This window comes from Leuresthes tenuis, unplaced genomic scaffold (assembly GCF_036924035.1).
Source record: "Leuresthes tenuis unplaced genomic scaffold, fLeuTen1.0.hap1 SCAF_6, whole genome shotgun sequence".
Classification (NCBI taxonomy): domain Eukaryota; kingdom Metazoa; phylum Chordata; class Actinopteri; order Atheriniformes; family Atherinopsidae; genus Leuresthes; species Leuresthes tenuis.
In genome coordinates, this window is record NW_027325360.1 from 10,378,520 (window position 1) to 10,402,856 (window position 24,337).

Here is a 24,337-nt window from a genome sequence, read left to right on the forward strand (position 1 = left end):
ACTTCTGATGCTACATTCTCATGCTAACATGTGTGAGCAGGCACACAAACACGGACTGACCAGGAAGGGTGAAGGTGCGCTGTGCTCCGAGATGTCATAGTAGGTAACTTGCACAGGCAGGGTGACATGCTGTGGGCAGTAAGAGCCGCTTGCACCAATCTCTGCTGTGAAGCCTTCAATCTGCCCTGATGGGGAGAATCGACCCTTCAATATGGACTCCTGGGATAGGCAAAAAAAAAAGAAGAAAAGAATGTTGTAGTCATAGTCTGGAGCAGTAAAAACTCAAACTCTGATGTAACACAAGACAAATGCATTTTAATCTAACCAAATTAAATGTTAAAGACATTTACAAAATATGCACCAGTTAGCCAACAGCATGGTGATCTGACAGAGCTGACATCCTTACGTGATGTCCTGTTTTATCCTATTTTCAAGCAAATATGCAGACCTTTTGTCTTCAAATCAGCCTGACTAAGCAGTGAATAAAATAGGCCAGCCAAATCATTTTGCAAAAACATTATTTGCAATGACTGTAAACCCTGTAAAATTTGTTTTAATGCAGGAGAGTAAATATAAGTTGAGGGGAATATGTACACTTGTGTACAACAAGCTAAAAAGAATTCAAAGAATATGCAAATTTTTTTAAGGTTACATTATAGAACGATGCAACCATATATCTGAAAATGAGTACATTAGATTCATACGTCTTAATCCTGAAAACTCTGAGCTGCACAGTGGTGCAGTGGTTCGCGCTGTCATCTCACAACAATAGTTTGGGTCTTTTCCTGTGGAGTTTGGTCCTCCCCGTTTCTGTATGGGTTTTCTCTTAGAGCTACAGCTCTCTCTCAACAATTCAGAGACAACGAGGTTGGTTAATTGGCGTTTAATTTGACTGATGACTTGTCCAGGATGTTCCCTTCTTGCCTCTTCCCTAGTGTCATCAGGAACAGACTCCAGCCCATCTATTATAGATAATAACTATTATAGATAATGGATCTTTTGATTTTAGATTTTGCAACTAAGTACATTTCTAAGGCATTTTTATATTAAAAAAACAAAGACAAAAACTTAATGACTAAACCAATCAAATGTATGTGAATGGGAACGAAATTTTACATCTCACATTGTTGTGCTGAAGTTCATGTAGCCCACGTTCACATACAACACTTCAAGCACACCTCAAGTAGATGCTAGTTTTAAAAACTACAGGTCTTTGCAGACTTGTAGGTGTTTGTGTGCATGTCCAAAGTACTTGCTTATATATGTATGCAAATAATGCAGTTTGACATAAATTCAGTTTACATTAAATTAATCACAGAAAGTCTGTCCAAATGCATTTATCAGCTGTTAGAAAAGAAACTAATTTTTTAACATTTAGGCTATTCTATTAGATCTCTTTGGAAGAAAAGCATCAACAAAGTGTTTGTTGTCAAGAAAGAAAAACAGCTTCCCTTGGATCTGACTGGAATGTGTTTGTACGGTTAAGGTTTTGAGTTTGCAGCAAAGTTTTCAAAAATTGCATACCTCAAAGTTGCCAAGCAGTGATCTGCTGATGGAAGACGAGGGCCAGCTGGAACGTGTGGAGCGTCCGGTGTCTGCCTGCTTACTGCTGCGCAGCTGCCGACTGAATGAGACCACAAACATACACAAGACAGACTAGTGGTTAGCGGTTGAGATTATACTAATTTTTTCTAAACCAATATGTCACATGCCTCCCAGTGTCTGAGAATTCAAGTCCAGACAGAAAAACCTTTCATTTGGAATAACAGGAAACCTACTCTAACTCCCACCTCCGATCCCTATGTTGACTTGACCGACACTGTATTCTCATCCAGCCACATGTGCACCGACCAATGGAAATACACAGCTCAACTACTGAGGTAACATTTTGATCTCTTGATTCTATTTGAGTTATTTTTGCTTTTTCTTATATAGACAATTGTGATTACATGATTAAAAATATGACATATGACTGACCTTTTCAACCGCAGCCCATTTTTCAGACGTCTCCCTGCCCTTGCACAGTCTGTGGCAGTCTGAAAAAAAAAAAACAGAGAACACAAAATTGGAAATGATTATTTGTTTTTGCCAGATAATACCTTATTTATCATTTATACTGCAAAGAGAATTTTAAATCGTTTCAAATGCCAGAAAAGAACATTATTAAACACTCCGTAAAGAAGGACAGACAAAAGGGTGATCATTTGAGATTCCGCAGTCCTGTCAGAGAAATTCTGAGTTGTGGTTCTGTTTTTCAGGTGTTCTACTTACTGAGCCCTGACTATTAGCTGTTGTATCACAAACATTCCCCATTTCCAGGCTCCCGTTCATCATAAAGGCCACCCATCGGTCAAAAGGCTCCTCACCAGCCAAACCTATACTATCTCCTGGCCAACTACACGTAGCAATCCTCTCACTCATGATTACCTTATTGGTATCAACTAACACTGAGATCAGCTCTTCACAGAGCTTTGAGATATTTGTCAGCTTTTCGGCTTATCTTCATATGCTGTCAAATCCACATGTAGCATTTTGGAATCTTATCTAAATAAACACTTATTTAATTGACTTCAACCTTTGGTAGGTTACCAACCCTGCTGTTTTTCTTTATCTCATCCTTTTCTCTGCCCTCTGTGTTCCTAAAATGCCTTTTCTTTCTCCCTGCTCTTCCCTCTCAGATACACTGAACACTTCTGGTCCCAATGATCCCATCACAGTATGAAACCCAAGCACTGAACCCTATTGTCACCGTTAGTACACTCCCCATTCCACAAATCTGTACACTGGAAGCTTTTTCTGGCCTTCCAATGTTAGAAAAAAAAAATGGCCAACTCACTTCCAGAAACATTTTAAGCAGCATGTATGTATATGTGTGTGTATGTGTGTATGAAACACAACACACATGTTGGAAAACAATGGAGCCTCCCTCAATGGGTTTTATTCTGGAGCTGCTCTGCCTGTTCCAGTGCATTGTTATAATGAGCTAGCCATAAGTTAGTTTTTTACTCGTTCTCTTAGTCCATGCTTTTCATTACAGGATGGTCAAGGTTAACAGATGTCTTCCCACCACTGACTGAAATATAATTCACAACTTTGTGTTCAAAGTTTTGGAGACTGCTGTTAATGTTACATGCTTTTGGTTCAAAGGCGGGCAAATGTGCCCATGCTGCTTTTCAAGTCACCTGGCGACTCTGTCTGGCAGTAGTTGGGGTTTCCTTTATGATGTAAATAACATTCAGATCATGTGAATGTCTTGGTATATTTAGAATCTCAAGTTTTTCTATTGAAGTTTGGAGGGTTAACTTGCTCAGAACAGATAACTGCATTTATGTCACCAACAGTAAAGACCTCTGTTAAATTCTGTGTCCCTTTTGACTGCAACTGATAAGTTCAACCTGTACATCTACACAGTCAGATAAACTAACTTAGCATTGTAGCTATCCTACACAGCATGGCTGCCGTTAGCTGTTTGATACTGTTACAATGAATGAGTATATCAACATAAACAGAAATATTGGCAAAGGAGACCACAGTGGACTGTGGAAACTGAGACTTCTCATCAATTAATACTAAAACTGTGTACTTTTGGAAATGTGAACTTGTAAATCATCTGATTTCTGTAAGTCATAATTTATTCTGAGCTCATTTCCATTGCATCCACATTTACCCTTTATCAACATCCCATGTTTTCAACCTCTGCCAAGCATAAAATACTTTTAGCAAGATTACTGTATGAAAATGCATCTTGATCTGGATGCGAGTGAGCACTAACCTTAGGTCGGTCCCGTGCACTGGGCAGTAGGTGGTTCCAGTATGGGGCAGCTTTAGCATCGGTGCTACGACATGAGGCTGGGCCAAGTCCAGAAGTTAGCAGTGACAGTCTGCTTCTCTTAGATGTGGAGGGTCCCTCATCCTCTGAGCAGGACTCCCCTGCATCACTTGGGGACAGCAACCTTTTTTTGGCCGGCCAGTGGCCTCCAGAAAATAGACGGTGGCCATTGCTGCTGGGAGTTTTCTCCCAGGATGCCAGCCCATTAGAAGACGTGGCAGTCTGGGTAGCACTTCGTACTGGTGGAGAGGATTCAAGTCCAACGTCCCATTCGGTGGCCTCCCCTGGTTCCTGCAGCTCTGTGTGGTGTGGGGGGGAGAAAGGGCCTGGAGGACTGGTGGGGCTAGCAGGGTTAGGAGATTCATATGTGGACGTTTCATATAAGTGGGTGCTGGGTTGGCCTCCAGATGAGCCATTACTACAGCTCTCATGTCCAGAGCTACCAAGAGAGTGGGTTGGTGTACGGCTCCCATTAGTTGTCTCGAGTCTGGGAGAGCTTCCAAGGCAATAACCCTGGTCACAGTTATGCCCATGCGGGTCACACATTGGGGGGGATTTAGGTGAGAGTGGAGCAAATGCATCTGGAATGGGCCTATCATGATTGTGCTGAGCTGGGCGTCGGGAGGGATTGTGGTTTGGGGAGAGTGGGGGAGACCTGGGTGACCGTCCACCCTCACAGTCTCTGTGCTCCAACTGCATGCAAGAGTATGGGGAACCAGGTCCATCAGGTCCAGTTGCTGAGCCCATCCCAACTCCTTGAGCTGGGGTTGGACCACAAAGCACCCCTCCCTCCAGCATATTGCTATCTGGGGAGTCCTCTAGATGGGAGCGCTTATGAGTCAATTGAGGCTCTTCTAACCCCCTTTTAACACCCAACCGGACAGGTCTCTGTTGAGTATCAGTGTGGGATCCTGTAGAGGTAGAAAACCCCCCCATTTGGGAAAAAATGGAGAGCTGGTAGACCTTTTGGAGCCGCAATTCCTCTTGGCCAAAGTGCCTGGGCACCCCTGCTCTGACTCCAGGGTCGAGGCCCTGAGCTGAGGATGCAGAAGGAGGCAGATCCCCCTCCTGTGCTGGAAGCTCCAGTGGAGCCTTTTTGTGGGCTAACTCCACGTGAATGTGCCTCATGGTTTTGCTGCTGAAGGATAAGAGTCTTAACTGACTTTTGTGCAAAGAGGTAAAGTAGGTCCCTTACAAATACCACGAGGGAGACCAAGATGTTCCAGAGGAAGGGGACTTCCTACAGATCCAGTTCTGTTGTCATCAAAGCATGTGAATCAAGAAGCTGGACCACACGCCACCTGAGAAGAACAAAATGCATCATTACTATTTAAGTCACATTAATACTGGTAGGCAGCATGAGTGGTGAAAAACATTAGAATAACTGGAACTCATCTCAATGAAGAGTCAGAGTCCTTTCTAAGGGACAGTGATTTGAGAAAATTAAATTAGGGTCTTGGGGTTCTGAAAAGTTGCTTTTGGCATCACCTTCTTTTGAATATCTTGTGCTGTGTGCATAATTACCTGTCTTCTACAGACAGAAGAGAAATTGCCACAGATAAACTGTGCAAATAGCATTTAGAATAGTATCAACCAATAAAACATATCCTTTACAGAAAGAGTGTTAATCCACCCCTCTCATTTTTGGACCATGAGTGATAAGGACACAAAACAAATTTCATCATTTCATTGTAGTTGGAGGCAGCAAATATTTTATGCTCTAACAAAATTGCACTGCCACAAAAAACAGTCAGCATATTAGGTTGGTATAATTACAGAAACACTGCTCTTAACATTTCCTTATTTACACATCTTAATAATGCATTGGCGACAATGACAAGATTTACATCTGACCTCTGTGCATGTCCTTGTCAGCATCTGAAAGATGTGTCTAAACGGTGTATGAAAGGAACTCATCCATCTCCATGCTAGCTGCCGCAAAATGATGCCAACATCCCAGGAAAGGTAATCAGGAAAGAGGAAGTAATCCAGAAGGAGCAGAAGTAAAGGTGGTGGGAACAAGAGCTCAACCCTGGGGAGGAATAAAATAGTTTGGGGTTTTGTCAGCAACAAAGTAATTTGAGTACAACAATTATGGGTCATATTTTATGATTCAATGCAATTGCACCATACAACACATTACAGTCCACCATTAGATTAAAACTGAAAAAAAGTTTAGATTTGTTAACCCCTTAATATTAAAATTTACAAACAATTGTCCGATACATTTAAAAAAAAAAAATACTTAAAATAAACACAGACCCACAGACTGATCAGAATTAAATCAAGCTGCTGAAAGCCAAAACTTACCAGCAGAGGCAGAGTGTCAGTAATGCAGGAGGTTATTTAGATGGAACACGTCAGAATCCAAGTTGGTAATAATTCTGTTTATAATCCCTCTAAGATTAGCAGATGGCCAGGCACTCCCTCCTTGGTCACCTGGGTGTGAGGTGGGGCATGGTTGTGGCATCATGATTGGGTCATTCCACCCAGAATCCCTGAATACACCAAAACAAATCAAATCAGTTGTCATTACGATAATTAAAACTCAGATAATATTTTCCTGAAAACAAAAGACAAACATTTTCAATCATTAAATAATCAGTATAGGTGCTTCAAAAATTTTTATTTGACATAAGAGTCTATCATTTCCTTTAACCCTCCATCACCAAATACGACATATTCAGTACAAAAATCCAAACTCTTTGTTGATGTTCACACATGGAGGAGTCACTCATGGAGGTTGCTCGGCACCACATGATGCTAAGCCAAAAGAAACGAGACATTTTCTGCCTTTTCCCAACCTACTTGGACCTGAATTTGGGAATGTTTAAGGGGGGCGAGGTGGGGTTGCAATGAGCCGTCTCCGTGGTAACCAGTAGCCCAAGGATAACTACTCCTTTGTACTAGGCCACAAAGAGGGAGAAAGGGAAGCAGAGCTACAGAGAGTGTTTGAGAGGGTTGATGGCAGGGGGTGCTGGGGGCAGGGGCAGCATAGAAGCTTCTCCATTAAAGAAAAAAAATATCTACACTCCCAACAAATGGGCGTTCTCCATGGGAAGTGTACTGCCAGTGAAAAATTGCAACACACGGTGATAAAGGCTGAGGTTCTGATTGACTAAAGCAGTTAGACGTTTCATCCAAGGCTTGAAATTAAAAGCAGCTAATCGGACGCCCCGCTAGCTCCAATTTAAGGGAAGTAGCGAAATGCAGTTGGTTCCTGTTTGGACCATCATTACTGAAACCGATTACTTTACTTTTTGCTTTTTAAAGCATCGTGATGACGCAGTGATGACACATTAAGAGAAATCCATTTCCTATACAGAAGCAATGACGTAATCCTAAAGACAAAGCAAGAGGATAGAACTTCTGAAAAAAGTAATCAAAGAGTTACTCACTCATGCTCTCCACTTGACTGAAACAGTAGTGCAATTTATCTACATGCCCAAATTGCTACATTTATATGTTATGATGGGAAAAGCTGCCCTCTAGATGACCTGCCACTGGTATTTGAATTATTTGGCTGAAAAATGGTGTTTATACAAGTCATGTCACGAGACATGTCCTATGTCTCATGTCTTTCGCAAACAAAATTCTTCTTTCAGTCGGGACAATAAATGTCTTCAACTTCCATGACAAGACATAAAAGAGAAGACAGACACATACTGAACCTTCATTCTTCCATATAATATGCCCCCCAGTGTATGTAACTGGTGACACAATGTGTTATCGTGAGGTGATCATGTTTTCGAACAACTGCATACAAAGAATCACATGGACAGGGGTGAAGCCTTTGTCACCTGTGATTAGTTACCTAACATATGGTCTCTTTGCAGTCACACAACACTACCTTTGGGAAAACTCAGGTTGCACAGATTTAGCACAAGCACACAAGAGTCTCTCCTAGAACTGAGAACAAAGGAACTTAAAATGTGGCCCAAATCAAGGTGAAATAGTTCTGATTCTTTACTATCCGAAATGGTACAAGTTTAGACATTTCCTTTGCGCTGCAGAAAAATCCCTTTCTAAAATGCATAAAACTAAAATAGCCACTGCTATTTTTTGCCATGTCACGCATATCACCCTTTTCTGTTTTCCCCTTATTACTGGAATGAGGCAAATATGAGGAAGATCTCTGAAAGTTCTAAAAATAATTTATGAGCTACATATCAACAAAGCCAGGACATTTGCATGTCAAGAGCAGTTACATGAGGCATTTATTATTATTATTTTTTTAAATCAAGGTGGGGTAGAGCCAAACAAGACCTGTTAAAGTAAAACAGGAATGTTCAACTTTTGTAAGCTCAATCAGCCCACTACAAGGAGGGAGGGAGAAAAGTCAGCAGGCGTATTTATAGTCACTGCCTGTGTCACGATGAGCACCCAAAGCTTCTGTTCCAGATCCCACTAGCTTGCCGACCTTATTTTGGACTTGCAGAACAGGAGGCTGGCAGAGGATGCCCAGCCCTTCTCAGGCTCGACCTAGTAGCCAGCAGTGGAGAGGAAACACCCTGGCTTCACCCCAAGAAATGCTTCAGGTTTGCTGGGTGTATTACAATGTGAAATCTCAACATGTCTGCAGCTCTGCTGAAAACACACCATCAAATAATAACTCAAAAGGTGCCAGAGCAAGATTGGAAATGACGAGATGACAGACGAAGCAATGAGAATAACCTAACAGAAATGAAGAGACACACAGACAGAAAGGAGATGGAAGATGAGGGGAATACAGAGAGTCTACAGCCTAGCCAAGGACCTTGAGGAAGATATAAACAGAGCAGAGGCACAAAGAGTTCATGGCTACATTAAATAAACCACCAATTCTGAAAATGATTAGTTCACAGCCCAGAAATTAGGCTGTCTATGCATTTTTTCTAAAATGGCTCAATGGACAAACAACTGGTTTAGTAGAAAATATACAAAAAAAATAAATAATTGAATATTTACAGAGAACCTACGGGCTTCAGCAATAATATAAACCACCAGACTGCAACTAAGATTAAATGGTTCAAAATAACCACTGAAACTTAAAACCAACTATGTTTAATGTGGTCTCGTTTGTTCATGTGTTCAAATGAAAATACAGTTAGTACTGAAAAAATAAAGACAAAAAAAGCAGCAGAAATACTGTCATATGGAGAAAAAGTCAATTGGTGAGGAGTCCCAAGTTAAATGTTCAAAAAACTTCAAAATGTGGATTACAGCTGAGTCAGATTTACAAAAATATCTAAATCAAATCAATCAATTATCAAACCACAGAAAACACTTCCAAAGGAAAACAATCCAAAGACTTTAAGAGGAAAAGTATGAGTCACTTAGAAGGCATTTGTTAGGTATTTAATTTCCCACTAAAGTGCCTTGAGATTGCTTTTGTTGTGAACAGGTTCCAAAGAAATAAATGGAATGAAGTGAATTGACTTATTATTGGAATCCAGTGGGAACCCTACTGAGGACAACCATTTTTCAAATAATAATTCTGAGATAACTGTTCAGGAAAGCTTTTTCATTAAGGAATCAGTTTGCTGTATGAAACCTTATCTGCCCACTGAATTTTAGTGAAAGCTGAAGCACCACCTCAGCTTTGTTTCAAAGGTTACCAATGCCATTTGTCTGTTGTGGAATCAGAATGCTGTTGAGATGATAGCCATTAAGGAAGCTATTCAGCTGTGCCGAGGTGTGTTGAAATGTGTATATTTGTTCACAGGAATGGATAACACTGTCTGTACATAGGCACCATTGTGAGTTCAAGCTAAAGGAGACTGTGGCCATGAGGTCAAAGGCCAACAGTCTTGGATCAGATGACTGAGCACATCAGGAGGCCCAGAGGTGTTTCATTTCATCATCATGAGGAAGGTGGTGTTAGGAATGGTGATGAAAGGACAGGAGTGCACTGACTCCATCTATGCCTTCCTCTAAAAAAAAAAAAAGAATGAAAAATATGACCCATTTTCTGATTATCTTACCTGAACAAAGCCATATTCGGAGTAAGCATGAACTGAATTACACTATGTGGATTATGACGATCTTAGTTACATTTTTAAGAATCAACATGCTTCAATCGCGCTATTACATCCGACTGGAGTTTTCACAGAATCCTGTGACACACCCTGTCTTACAGTGCATGCCAAGGGATAGCTCAGGACTTTGCACTACTGGGGTGAGGGATAAACTCAGGTAAAGCACAGTGTTTTGAGGAATATGTATGCTTTAGACTATGGAAGGGTGTAAGCATAATATTGCTCCAGAGGTACATAATGTGAAGAAGAAGTAATGAGTGAAATTAGACTCTGCTCTGTAACATGTAAGTGGTAATATGAATGGAATATATTATATGCAGCTCATGCCACAATTAGGATTGTCGTATGTCTTATTTCATCCAGAATAAGTTCTACAGTCTGAATATTATTGTGCAAGTAAACACAGCCACTCACTGGTAATTTGAGTTGCTTGTGTAGCATCTGCATGTTAGGCTGAAACATCTGTAAAGCAGACACAACTACGCTTAACTACCTATGGCTCCCAGTAAACTGAACAGGCTAAAGTAAAACACACACCCAGGGAAAAAAAACACACAGAAACATGTTATTAGTGGAGTATGCAGATGGCTGTGAGGTAAAAAAAATAAAAATCAGCTCTCAGTGAAATCTATATAGGTGACAGGGGCAGAGCTTACTGCCAGCACCAATCCGCAGAAAATAACCTGACATTTGGCCTGAGTGCATTAATCACAATCACCTAAATGCCACATGCATGTGTGCACACAAAGAAACGCACCGAGACATGGTGGTATCAAGAGCATCATCCCTTTTCCTGTTCTAGCAACTGAAAAAGTGCACAACAAACTGATTCTTTTTTTCCTGAAAGCTATTTGACAATTGCACATTCCACCTTAAAGAAACTTTATCTGGGAGGAACACAGCTGCTGTGTTTACAGCTGTCTGGATCTAAATGAGCTCACTCGCTTGCTTAGAGAGTCTTTTATTATTTTTGCTCAAATTACTTTTCATAGATATGCATCTTTTATGAGATCCACTGGCAAACATTTATCACAGTACAGAAAAAAAAGTTCCCAAAAAGTCTTCGGAAAGACGCTGTACATAAATGCAATGCTGCTATAAAGTTTCTTATGGTTAATCAAAACAAAAGGGAAATGTCTCAAAGGATGTGTTTTGTGACAATCATTCTATAAAGACATTTTGAAAAGAAAGGTGCTGGCTGATCAATTGTTACAGAGTTTTGATTAGGTTCATTCTCCACCCCATCATAGATCTGACATGTTATATTGTCAGTCTATGACTAAAGCTGTCATCTTGCATGAGCCTTTTGTGAACACAGCTGCACTCTGCCCTCCTTGTGATCTCCCTGAGTCCACCCTTCACGCACAGCCCATAACAAGAAGCACGATAGCATCAGCATGAAGTTAGCAGCCTCCCAAAAGCCCCGATTGTCTCATCAAGTTTTAGCAGATACTCGCCCGAGCTACTCCCAGGCCTGCTCTGTGCCTGAGGGCTGATAAAAACATTCATGTGGACATTCTCAGACATAAAGAGTTGCTCGGTGCTGCTGCAAACAATCAGCTGTTGATTAGATTACAGGAGCCTGCGTCGACAAAGGATGGGTGGAAAGACAGCTGACTGTATCTGTGAGTGTTGAACAAAGATTTAAAACAGGAAGTGGTAGAGAAAGGCAGATGGTGACAGAAGAAAGGTACAGTTTATTGAGACTGATAAACCTCTGAGCAAGACAATGTCACACCAAACAGACACCTCTCAGGCTGGGGAGTCATAGCAGTCTAAACTAAGCTGGCAGTGACATAGTTGCTGAGAACGCTGTTTGACACAGGGTCCCTTTTTGTCTCTCCCTCCCTCCCTCTCTCCGTATGCTTGCCTGCCTATCTGTCTGCCTTTCATGTGGCCATTTTAGGGGACATAAAGTTATCGGAGCACAGCTGACAAAAAGAATTCTGAGAATCAACAGGAGCAACATTTGCACACTTGACATGAGAGCAGGAAAACTTGTCACACTCACCCTGTGAGAAAGACGCTGTTTATCCCCCTGCCTCACTCTGTCTCTCCCCTTCCTTCCTTTATTTCATCTGGTGGCTGAAAAGGTGACACCGCTGTCTTCCACTGCGTTTCTGTTTGCACTGGGTCAGGCCGCAGTCTCTCTTAACTCCCTGGTTTTGTCGTCTCACTTTGCTTCCTTCCTCCTGAGCAGGTCATGGTGAAAAAGGCAAGTCAAGTTGTTCTTCCTCCCTCTGCTTGTTATGTCAGGGTGTCCAATAGTTTGCAATAGTGCTCTCTCTCTCTCTTTCTCTCTGTATGTTTTCTTCCTGTCTACCGCCCTCCACCCTCATTCACACACATGCACAAATCAAAAACCCATCAACAACTCCCAGCCCCCATTTGTCTCGCCTGCACCCTCCTTCTCTGCTTCTCTTTCAAACCACCCTCCCCTTCCCTCATTTCCCTCTTATACACGCTCTTCCAAAGTATCTGGAATACAAAGGCCACTTCACACGCTGTCATGCCCTCTCTCATCTCCCATTTTTCTTCTTCCTCACCTTCTCCTCTATTCCTCGGTCTCTCCTTTCAGCACTGTCTCGCTGTCCTACCCCTCTCTCCGAGGTGTGTTTTCTTTCTGCTGCTTTTCTCTCAGCTGATAGAGCAAGACATGCTTTGCTCACTCAGCAGTGAAGGCATACAGGGAAAGAGAAAGGGGGGGTTGGTACATGCTGGCAACTGATTGGCTAGAGAAGTGGATGGGGGGGTCATCTGTAGCTAATGAAGTCCTGATTGGCTTGGAGGAGAAGAAGGGGAGGAGATTTGGAGAGTCAAAAGCCCGCCCACCTGCTGCTGCTTGGCCTGTTCTCCAAAAGTACAAGACGGAAAGAGTACTTTCCTCAAAGTGTGAGCTCAATCTGTGTTTGCTATATAACTGTTTCGTATACAGTGACTACCTTGTAATCCCTTCCCACAGCATGCCAGCCACTCGCGTGCTTGCATGTCTTTCTGTGTTTGTATCTGTTGAAGAAAGACACTAATAAAGAAGTCGATGGCTCGGAGATTAAAGATGCACCCATCTATACAATTCCCCCTCCCCCATTTCTGTCTTAGTCTCTCTCTCTCTCTCTCTCTCTCTCTCTCTCTCTCTCTCTCTCTCACACATAAACACACCTACACACACACACTCTGTGGCATGATATGTACACACTGCCCATAGCCTACTCAAGTACGAAAACCAGAAAAGCAGCAGCTGGAGTACAGATAGAGAATGAGGAGCATGTGAAAAAGTTTTATCAGTAGAGCACCAGGAGCAGCCCTCAGCTGTGTGCGCGTGGTTGTGTGAGTATTTTGGCATCTGTGAGCTAATAAGGAACAGCATGTTGACTGTGCAATAACTATTTCAGGGTGGTGTGGTTAAAGCACACACTGTGCAAGAAAGTGCATAACACAATTGTGTACCTCAAGCTCAAACACACAGTGGGTGGAGATTGCACAAGTTAAAGCACTGTACACAAAACATACTTGAAACTGTCAAGCACACTGTTTAGCACACGCTACTTCGCCCTGTTCTCTTGTTCCAGACACAAAAACCAACATGCTGCACTATTTTTATCTTGGAAGCAAGGGTTTACTTGTTATCTGATGTGTGTTGGTTGAGACATGCCAGATAAGACGAAAGAAAGTTCTACGTCTCCTGGTGTGTCCGTCACTGTCTGTCACTGTCTTGCTATGGCTCCTGATCTACATCTGTTCCAAACTGTGACACACTGACTGTTTCTGACATGACGGAAATTTCACTCTGGCATAATCTACTTGTTCGGTATACTGTCCCTGTTGCACAAAGGGAAGTAGACGATTTTTAAATTATTGTTAGTATTTTTTTTTTTTTTATTAGTTTCTCCTTTAGCATGTCAAATGTTATATATTTTAGAGAGTAAAGAGTCTGGAAATGATTAACAACATTACTCAAATTACTATTTAACTATCATAAAACTCATACAAATAGTAATATATTTACTGTATGTGCTGGATTTGATGTCATTTGCAGCCACCTGCAGCCTATACAATATTGGCAAACAATTCTATAGCCCAGCATTAAGCAGTTTAAAACTCCAAAATATTAAAGTCATATAAACATATGAACACTCAGTTGTACAGTTTTAAAAGAAAATATTCAGTATTTAGGCTTGAGAATCTACATAAAATGATTATTTATTCAACTTTCAGTGAATATCCGACTCCTTGTACACGCTCACAGATGGATTCAGTGAGCCGGCTCTTTAAAGTGTGAGTGAACCATATAGGTGAGCAGCAAAGAGGTTGAAAAACAAGACACGTCCTCAGCTACGTACCTCCAAATATAGAGATGTGGGGGAAAAGGAGAGAGGGGAGGGAGGAGGAACCAAGACAGACAGAGCAAGAAAAATTGATGAGTGAATACTAAAATGAGACAAAGTTCTTGTTGCCAAATAGGCTCAACTTCTGCTTCTGAGAGCAAAGCTCGTTGAAAAGCTTCTCAGTAACAGGGGTTTTATGTTCCTAAGCTGGACTGTATGCGAGATCCTGTGATTCAGCATACATAAAACGCACAAACCCTTGCAAACCTCTGTTCCTTTAAGAGCTGATGTGGTTTCCATGTTTGGGGAAAAAAGGGCGTGTTTTCTCTATGAAGACCCTCCCCCATTGAAGGGTGCTGTGGGTGCAGCTGAGGAGAAAGATGCATTGAAAAAACACGCACACTCGCTCACATTCCATTAAACACTCACACTATCCTGACTTGAGCACACGATAGTGTTTGTTTTGATGTTTAGAGGACAACGTCAGAGTTGGATTTTTTGGCGTTTTTTTGCATTGGCATTTGAGATGCTGCCCTACACATGCCCTGTTTTTATAGGCCTCTCAACACCAACTCCGTTCAGGGGCGTTCACCCAACTTCCTCAACTGACAGCATTCAACCAGCCCAAAACCAGCTTCGCTTCGAAATCCAAATCTGTTTGCTACACTTCTGACAGACAAGTTTTGAAACAAGGTCTAAATCATACACTTTCTTGGAGAGGAAAAGAACAAAAACAGTGTATGAGTGGAGGTGGTGTAAGGGTGGGAATGACTTATCTATTTGAGATGGGTGCACCTGCACCATATTGAGCATTTTTTTCAGTATGCATGAACTCCTGCGCGTATTGGTGTCTATTAGCATGTTTCAAAGTAACTTTCACAGCTAATGTTTACAAGACAGTGACTCCCGCCCCATTGAATTACCATTTGAATTTGATGATGTAATGTTTCAGGTTTTACTGAAACATATCAACAAATGTGTATGCTGTAATATGGTTGAAATATTGTATTTTGATTTTCTATTTTCAGCTGCCTCAGTCATTGTGCGAACACACCTTTCTATTTTAAAACACTTCCTTATTTCTCTACAGAAAGATAGAAGGGGTGTCTTGAAAAATTTGTTTTCCTTCTTCTGGCATTTTACAATAGAATAGGACCTCTGAATGATTCTCAGACAGATTGAGTGCTACGATCCAAAACTTTATCATCATCATCAGATAGCATGACATGCAGGCAGTTTTCCACCTTGAGTAGTTTCTTTATATTTACAGTACATATGTAGAGCATGGTAACGAACTGGGTGGTGAGGTGAGGTGAACTCCCTCTTGAAGGGCGTGTTTGACCAGCTGTGCGTTAAAGAAATCTGCACTCCAAAGTGAAAAGAGACTTCCTGATTACAGTGTAAAAATAACTTTACTGCTAATAGAAAGACATTTTGACAAAGTAATGTCCTCACGCATACTTTCTTTTATGGTAGATGCTAGAGCAGGATGCTAAAGGGTTACAGGAAGCATTGGAACTAATTTTCTTAGCAACTAGAGAATTTAAACATAAATCATGGCTGCTGCTTAAATACTTCCGGGTTATTTCACTGAGGAAGGTTCCTAAGTAAAATAGATTGTTTGACCCAAAGATTATGTACCTGAGCAGTTAATGGACTCCCATATGGAATGCTGAGGCTCAAAATAGCTGACAGTGGTTTCCAACATGCAGCTGCTTTTTAGGTGACCATCAGCAGAATTATCCCAGCATATCAGTTCACAAGAATGGGGGCTCAACAGTAACGGAGCCATGAGAAGTCCCACTCAACAGAGACAGGAACTGTGTCATGTCCATTTTTATTTTCTAATTTAAGAATTCATCTTTCATTTCTTTCTTCTCCTTCTCTAGCTCCAATGGTTTCAGGCATTGCAAAAAAACTAGCATTGCATTGTTGCACAATGTGTAATGGCTAATAATTTACCAGCTGATCCTTTGGCTTTAGGTTCTGGTTTGTGTCCTGTTTTTATGCTTTGGTTTTAAAACATCGCTTTTGTGTGTGTGTGCGTGCGTTGCAAGATTGGACATACCTCACTTAATAACTCGATTCCCCACCCAAGCATGTAAGGACACAGGCAGTGGGCCTGTTACAAGACCAAATTGAGCTGCAACTGTGGCTTGACTCATCTGTGCATGTAACTGGAGGGAAATGTTTTTAATGTGCAAGTAGGACCTTAAAGTTCAGTGTAAATTTGTTGATTCCAGTCATCTTTTCTACATCAATATATATATATATTTATTTCGTATGCCTGTTTTGACTACTGAGCCACATCTACCACTGGTAATATGTGACCGATTCACACAAGAAAAAGTAGAGACACAGAGTGCAGTGGGAGGAAGTCCAGAGATGGGAAGGAGTGTGGCACACTGAGTCTTGGTGACAGGCTGGGCCAGCTCAGAGGAATGTTCCAGAGAAATATATTGCCTATTCACGGAGGACAGGAAATAAAGCTCCCTCTCACTCCACCGCTCCTCTTTTTCCTCTCAGTTCTCAATCCTTCACACTGAATTCAAATGCTTTTCATCCATCTCTGATGCTCTTTACCTCATTCTGTCTGCAAGTGTTTCTTTCTCTTCTCCCTCTTCTAGGCCTTTGAGCACTACTTGGTGTACACTGCTTGGTGTATACCTTTTATAATATAATTATAGTAAAAAGTGATAAAAGCAATATATAGTAAGAAAGTGATTTTCCTTTTTTTTTCCCCTTTCATCCTTGGAAAACTCATAGCACGACAGTATTGCCCTACTTTGACTAACAGAATATAGTCCACTCTGTCAACTGGGGAGTGAAAGGAAAAAAAGTACTGATATCTAACCAGCCCACTATCACTATTCAACCAGCCAATCCGACTGATGATTGATTACCGAGCAAAGCGGACGGTAGGAAAATTAGGTACCAAAGTGCAACATTTTCACAATAACTTTTAGGACCAGTGTCAAATTAAATGGCCTAAATGTATGTGTTTGGGCACTTATATGTAGAATCTCTCATCCACTTCAGTCTGGGGGGGTTTCAAAATAAAGGTTGAAGAGAGGTCTGGTCAGGATTACTGCTGAGGTCAATCTGCCACACACATATGCATATGCATATCATTCTCTTGCACCACTTCCTCATATTTCCCATTTCTGTCTGCCTCAAGCCTGACTGCATGTCTCCATGACAGAAGGGAGACATACCATTACACATGAACACTCTGCAGAAATTTGCATACAAATTAAGATACAAATCAGCCTCTGTGATGCTTCAAGACTCTACATGTTTCTGAAGGCCTACTTAACAGATTCAAACATACACGTAAAGCTATGTGCTCTTTGAAGCTGGACCTGTATACCACCACTTAAAAACTCTTTGGAAACTCGTGAAACTCGTTTCAATAGCAGAAAATATCCCAGAGAAAACCACATCTGCACAGATGGAAAGATGGGAATATAAACCGCACGGGCAGAGAACAAGACAAATAACATCATCAGCAAGAGCAATGGACAGGAGGAGCTAAATGAAAACGAACAGGATAGGTGCTGAGAATGAATGGGCCTTAGCTTTATAAGCTCTGTGCTGACCTATATAATGCAGAGAGATATATGTAACTACCAACAACTGCTCATTAATGCTGGTGCTTTTTTGGAAGCCAAGAGTACATTCATGTTTTGTTAAATGCAACTTAAAATTAATAAGTTTAAACCTAGCACTAGTTATATATCCTCCAAAAATGTGTGTACATTGCTATTACAGTAAACATGACGAAAAGTTTTTTCAGTGCATCAGTACCTGTGCTTAAGGATTGCTCTTCTTAAAAAGACAAAAGCAAGCACAAGACATAAGATGTTTATAAAAAGGTGGCTTTTAGCCTGCAGAGGAAGCTGAGCAGGGACTCTGCTGTCTTGACTTAATCTAAGCAAAATCAAGAGAAAAACCTTGACCGAGTCCTCAGACTAATGACTAAAATGTACAGATGATCACTTATAACCTCGCCCTAGAAAGCCTTCAAAAGCCAGCATTTTGTTTTTCAAATAAAATGTTTTCCCTCCACCATTTTATCCTCATAGAGGACGATCCAGAAGTGTGCCAGTTACAGTTATGAAAGAGGCTGGTCAATTTTATTTATTTTCTTAAACAGTCCAATATTTGCACATTTTGGATCTCTTCAAGCATAAATTTCAGGCCGAGTTGGGTGTTTTAGGATGAAAAGTTCCAGAGTTCTGACGGTAGACATGGGAGCAGTAACAAGGATGGAGTTGTAGTGGCAGGAAATTAGATTAAAAACAAGGCTACCTACCTCTATTGTCAGAAGATTACAAATCCTCCTGATGTTGGGGAAAAGTAATCAACAAGTACTTCAATGTTTAGTAGGGTCTGTCATGCAGGATCCCATCCAGGAAAACATAAGGTTGCCATGTCTCTTATGAGCCAGGATGACACCACCACAGAGGTGTCAATGGTGATGAACAGGTTTAAGTAATGGGACTGAGGGGAAAGAAACTCAGTCTTGTTGAGATTTCCATGTCTTGAGATTTGCCAGACAGCACAAAACAATGTACAAAGACTCATCCCTTTTTTTTTTCTTCTCCTTTCTGCTCCATCCTTCTGCCTGTGACCAGGAAATATTCCACACCCAAATATTTTGAACGCCGAGTCATTTCCTAAAATGTATACTTGAGGAAAGAGGAGCAAGGAGAGAGGAGGCTTGCTGTAGGACGTATAACCGAGGATACACCTTGTGAAAGTCTTTTCGGGCACGTGTGACATCTGAAGGAGGCATGACACGATAACCTCACATTATAAATACAATTCCAAGTGAATATACAGTTTGTCACAAAATAATTTCAAACTAAACAGCTAGAAATAAAACAGCTACAGATAACTGGATGCCAAAGCACTTTGCTTCTCTGGGTGTAACGCCAAACCATGTTGATTAATTCAGCAGCTGATACGGTCTCCTTGGCATCCCTTTCTGTCTCTCTTGGCTTCTGTTGTCAACTGATTCAAACCTTTAATTCAAAGTAAAGGTAAGAAGGTCTCTGCAATAGATGAAGCCATTTAACGCTAAACAAAGAACGACTCAAGGGAAGAACAGTCTCTTCAAAGATGTAATGATCATTTCTTCCCATTAAGTAAGCTTTAAGATTATTATTTTTAAATTCGTGATATAGCGATATATATTAATCAACTTACTTATTTATATTCTAAATAAAGGCTACACTAGATATCTGTGGCTCTCCTTCCTTTTCTGTTCATTGTCTTTTCCCCCTAATCAAGCCAACTCAATTTAATAAGCACTATTCACCATTTCCCAGGTCAATCAGAAGCAACATTTTAAAAATGACAATCCAACCTGGCTAAAGTAGTCTGACCACAGATGATAATGCATATTTACAACCTGTTTGAGTCAGTTAGAACAGACCTTAAAGTAGGAACTTGAAATATAAAACAACAGAATCACATAAATGTATAATGGAGAACAGGTGACTACCTGTTTTTTGTATATTATGTATTGGTTACAACTGTCATCAGATCCTTTGAAAGCACTGAAACAATCAATGTAATTATCGCAACCATTCTTGAATTCAATAGCATTCCCCTCACTTCCTGATAAATACATTAATAGAGTAAGTGCAGTAAGATAGCACTATAGGAACATAGTTATAAAGATGTGAAACTGCAGACCCGACAGTAAAATTATTACTTCCTCTTGTTAACACAGTTTGACCTTTATTGGTGAGCCAGAAGCTAGGTTTAGTTTAAGTGTTTGGATAAGGTGGAACTTGTCAAAGTTATGCATGTTCAACTTTGAATAGAAGCTCAGAGGAATAAGCTGATATTAAGAGAGACTTTTCTAAGAAAATTTGAAAAGTAGAAAAAAATAAAATAAAAATCTGTATAATTTCTTCAAACCAAAGTGTGAAGACAGTTGATTATCATTAATGTGGAAATGATTCAGGCAAAGTTTAAGATGTCCTGTTTGCAAAGTTTAAGTACAAAAAAGGACATTAGAATAGGACGGCCTTTATTCCCTCACAGCGCAAGGTTTCTATGACATAGGACAAAAAATAAAAAATTACAGAGGAGGGTAGTATTTATGTTTTTCTAAAACAAGAGACATTGCTCTGTCAGTTGACTAGTCCACACCAGTTCTGGGTGATAGTCAAAAGCTATAAATCAAATTTACAGTGACATTCCCATGCTGGTGAGACCATATTTGTTTGTCCATTCATGCAATCTTTAATCGTAACCCTTCAAGGTGATTTTTTTTTCTTTTTTTAAAATTCAAGAGATGTAATTTAGATATGCGCTCGCACACAAATGCAGTCACACGCACACACATTAGAAATCAATATGGCCCCAAAGCAGTGTTGAGTACTGGATCTAACCCACATAATCATTTGTAATCTCCAGCATCAAATCCTGCAGACACACACTGGAGGACTGACAACAAGCCCTCATCAGCCTAAAGCATTTAATAGCCACCATCACTTACATCCCATACAAAGTAATGTCAGATATGAATGCTACAGAAGAGACTGCAACTATAAACATCAATAACTCACTTTGGTATATTCACTTTGTAGGAAGACAGGCTGAACACTCAAAGGAACATAGCATGAATTGTGTCCCTTAACCTACAGTCAGTGTCACAGATTATCAGATGACCTAGCCATGAATACAACTGTAAAACTGTAGCTGTCTTGCTGGTAAGGCACTGTGTACATTTGCAGGTTACTGCTTTAAAGAAGCTGTAACACTGCTTGTCTGGACCTAATCTATTCAGACAGAATTAGGGGAAACTGGGCTCCAATAGAATTACCAGCCTCAAGTTAGTGTCATGTTAACTATATTACATTCATCCCTTACAAAGCCTAACCACACACTTGTGGTTCCATATGATGAGAAAATACAAACCAGTCATGACCACTGTCTTACATTATTCAATGTATTCAACTTGGTAGTATGCATAGAAAATAAAATTTTCTAAAGAAGTCTCATAACCAACATTGCAGCATTTGATCTATCTTTCATTCATTCTCTTTTGAAATGAGAAGATTTTCCTAAATGTGTCTGTCCTAGCTAAACAGACCGCATTCATCAATAATCTTCTTTCTAGGTAAGTTTCAGCATTTGGGAACTTAAGTCGACGTGTTTGTTCATGGGACAAGCCCAGACCCGGGCCTGCTGAACAACATGCACATCGCCTTTAGGGTTGGTTACAGCAAAGAGCCACATGACGTCACACTCAGCTGAGGACAAAGCCCACTGCTTTCTCCCAGACAGAGAGGTGGGGGGTGGCTCTAAGAGAACAGCGTGGACTTTGCTGCAGCAATGTGGCTACATGTGTGTGCACAAACGTCCGGGTTACATACATGTGAGGCAGCTGCAGAATACCCATATGCATACATGCCAAATGAGTGATGCAGTGTGAGAGTGCAAACATGTGTGCATAACGTGTATGGCAATGCCATCAAGCCATGCTTATTGGGACAATGGGAGGCAGTGTGTTGCACATGAGCCTTATAACAATTAAATAAAAGGCTATCAATTTATAGATTTTATAAATATTGCAACGTGATTGCAGTGCAAGCATCAGTGCCCTCTTCACTGCATGATGCAAGTCAACTCCCAAGTGCAATCCAAGGGAACAATACACCCACTGCACACAATGCTATCCTCTCTCCTCTGTAAGCTTCACAGTGATCATCATCACTCCACCTCTGAGGCTAAGTCATAATCTCACAGATATATGCCACTGCTGATTGATCCCTCTTCATAGCACAGCCCACAGATGCACAATGATCGTGCAATTAAATGGAAATTAAATGTTCACACGTGCATTTTCATGCCACAAACACACAAATATCTATCCATCAACGGTAATTAAAACACTGGGGTTTCTATCACTTCGTCTCTACCCAACCCACACTGCATGCACACACATAAAGAAAGTGTGAGGAAAGCAGACAAAGCATGGGAACGCCCCCTTAAATCCTGCAAGCTACTGTCAGGTCATCAGCTGGCTCAGGCCGGATTCCAGGCATTTTTTTGCCCACATTCACAATCGTGAATTGACTTAGAATCGTCAATCAAAAAGATCGTTTCAAAATTACTTGTTAGATAGCCTGACCTTTAGTCTAATTCGTGTAGAGATATACTTACAAGTTCACACAGTGCAGAAGGTTCAAAAGACAACGAGATGGTGAAATTATAAGATTCTTTAAGTTACTCACCTCACAAATTAGGTAATTTCAGACACAGCCAGGCATTCAGAACTAACGCGTCCCTGTCGCCTGGGAGTTTGGCCTTTTTGCTATCTTTGTCGTGTTTACTGCTACGTTGACGGTTTCCAGGTAGCTAACGAAAATAGATCGCGAAGCCAGACGTCGTTAGACACATTTGTGGTTTACGTGATAATCGAAAAGCTCGGTCGACTTCAGTTTCGTCCTCCCATTTTGTCCTGCCACATAGCTCTGTTACTGGCCGACTAAGCTACGTCCCTTCCTCTGTCTCTCTTTTTTGTGCTCGCAGCTGTTTTCGTTGTTACAACCTTTGCTTGCATTTCGTCCTCTGTCGCTTTAAGGGGACATTTCCGGGGTTTGCTGACAACTATGTGGAAGGCGGGACTTAACGTCCAGCTGGGCACCTGTCATTTAATCGATTGGCTGTTCCCATTCCCTCCAACCAATCAGCACTCAGAGATCGTGTCCAGTTTAAAACATGCAGATTTATTCAAAAACTTACGTCTGTGATTGGTCTGTGGATTACCTCAAGTTCCACCCAGTACACGTGCTTTTTGTCCCCTCCCAGTATTTAGTGCCAGGGTTGCCTTTTGTGCTAAAGCCCCGGCAGTCACTATATCCTTTAATTTTTTAAAAGGAAACTACTATGTGAAAGGACAAAAAAATATAGTCATGCTGAACTGACAACCATTTTTCGACACTGACTATAGATAAATGCACAAAGATTCGCAGCTTACTCTTCTAACTGTATCGTAATCCCCCTTTTTTTTCCTTACCATTTGTACTGAATCAGCGAAAGCCATGTCACACAGCTAAGAATAGAACAGCTAAACGTTGTATCCTCACACTGCAGCTGCACTCACTCCACGCCCATTTACCCACAGCACACTGGGGCTTTATTATACTCTGCGACGTAGAGGAGACATGAAAAGATAAAAGAAGAACCGGTAAGCTCAAGGAGTGGAATATAAGAGATTGCATTTACTGCTCTGGGATACTCATTCATTTTTATATTAATAACCCTCTTGGCAGAACAACCACATCCCATTATACTCACACAGCCAATACAAAAGAACAGCATTACATCGGAGGTGATTTCTTAAAAGATATGCATGATGACAAAAGGCTTACTGGGGCTTGTGTTTTGTGTCAAGATGACAAAAACACCAAGCTGTAACTCATCTATAAAAGGGACAGTGTTTGCATTTGCAAGGCTTTTCCAGTAATTCTTTACATAACATGATGTGAGAGGGGAAATGAAAGCTAATGATTGTGTACAAAAAAAACCTTTCACGGACCACTGCTCCCAATCTAATAGTTCAGAAATGTTCTCATTTTCACGTAATAACATACAAATAAAATTCATCTTAAAAAAGGATATATTACATTCAAGATGACCAATACAACCCAAGTTTAGCTGTTTTGTTTCAGACCAACTGCTTTCCTCAACAGACAACACAGGGTTTGGTTAGGAGACTACGTTGCGCCCTCTGCTGTTCCCTTTCGTCACTGTTTCACAGTCGTGTTGTCCTCAGAGCTCAGTAACTTTGTTCAAACTGATTAAACGCCGTTGCTTACTGATCAGCTAAGGTGGAGTACCAGCTTGTTTGAAATCTCTCAATTATGGAGTAGGATACTTATGAACAGACTATTTGTGTGGAACACAGTGTCGTATGCAGCTTTTGGCTATGAAAATGCAAATTCAAATGTGACTTCCAAATATAAATAACATGTCCAATACTTTCGGTTTACTACAGAAAGTTATCACCTTTACTGCAAATATTCAAGATAATGTTATCAAAACAACATCTTGCATACATTTTCCTAACATTCGGGTGTCTCATTAGCTTGAGCATCTCAACCAATGGCTCAAAAGACATGGGGGGGGGGGGGGGGGGGGGG

At 40.9% G+C, this 24,337-nt stretch overlaps 1 protein-coding gene across 4 annotated transcripts in view; it reads right to left on the bottom strand.

The window, feature by feature from the left end:
* The window catches only part of atosb (atos homolog b), a 176,025-nt gene that overhangs the window by 1,587 nt on the left and 150,101 nt on the right, over positions 1-24,337 (bottom strand). Inside the window, exons 1-8 of one of the 4 annotated variants that reach the window (XM_072387519.1) lie at positions 22,427-24,321; positions 11,858-12,038; positions 6,140-6,327; positions 5,684-5,861; positions 3,773-5,130; positions 1,978-2,036; positions 1,525-1,624; positions 61-219 (exon numbers count right to left, since the gene is read on the bottom strand). In XM_072387519.1, the coding sequence (XP_072243620.1) occupies positions 61-219; positions 1,525-1,624; positions 1,978-2,036; positions 3,773-4,957 (1,503 nt within the window). In that variant the 5' untranslated portion in view covers positions 4,958-5,130; positions 5,684-5,861; positions 6,140-6,327; positions 11,858-12,038; positions 22,427-24,321. Of the gene's footprint in view, positions 1-60; positions 220-1,524; positions 1,625-1,977; positions 2,037-3,772; positions 5,131-5,683; positions 5,862-6,139; positions 6,328-11,857; positions 12,537-22,426; positions 24,322-24,337 lie in introns of those variants that run through there. The other 3 variants (XM_072387520.1, XM_072387518.1, XM_072387521.1) reach the window with 3 other exon arrangements.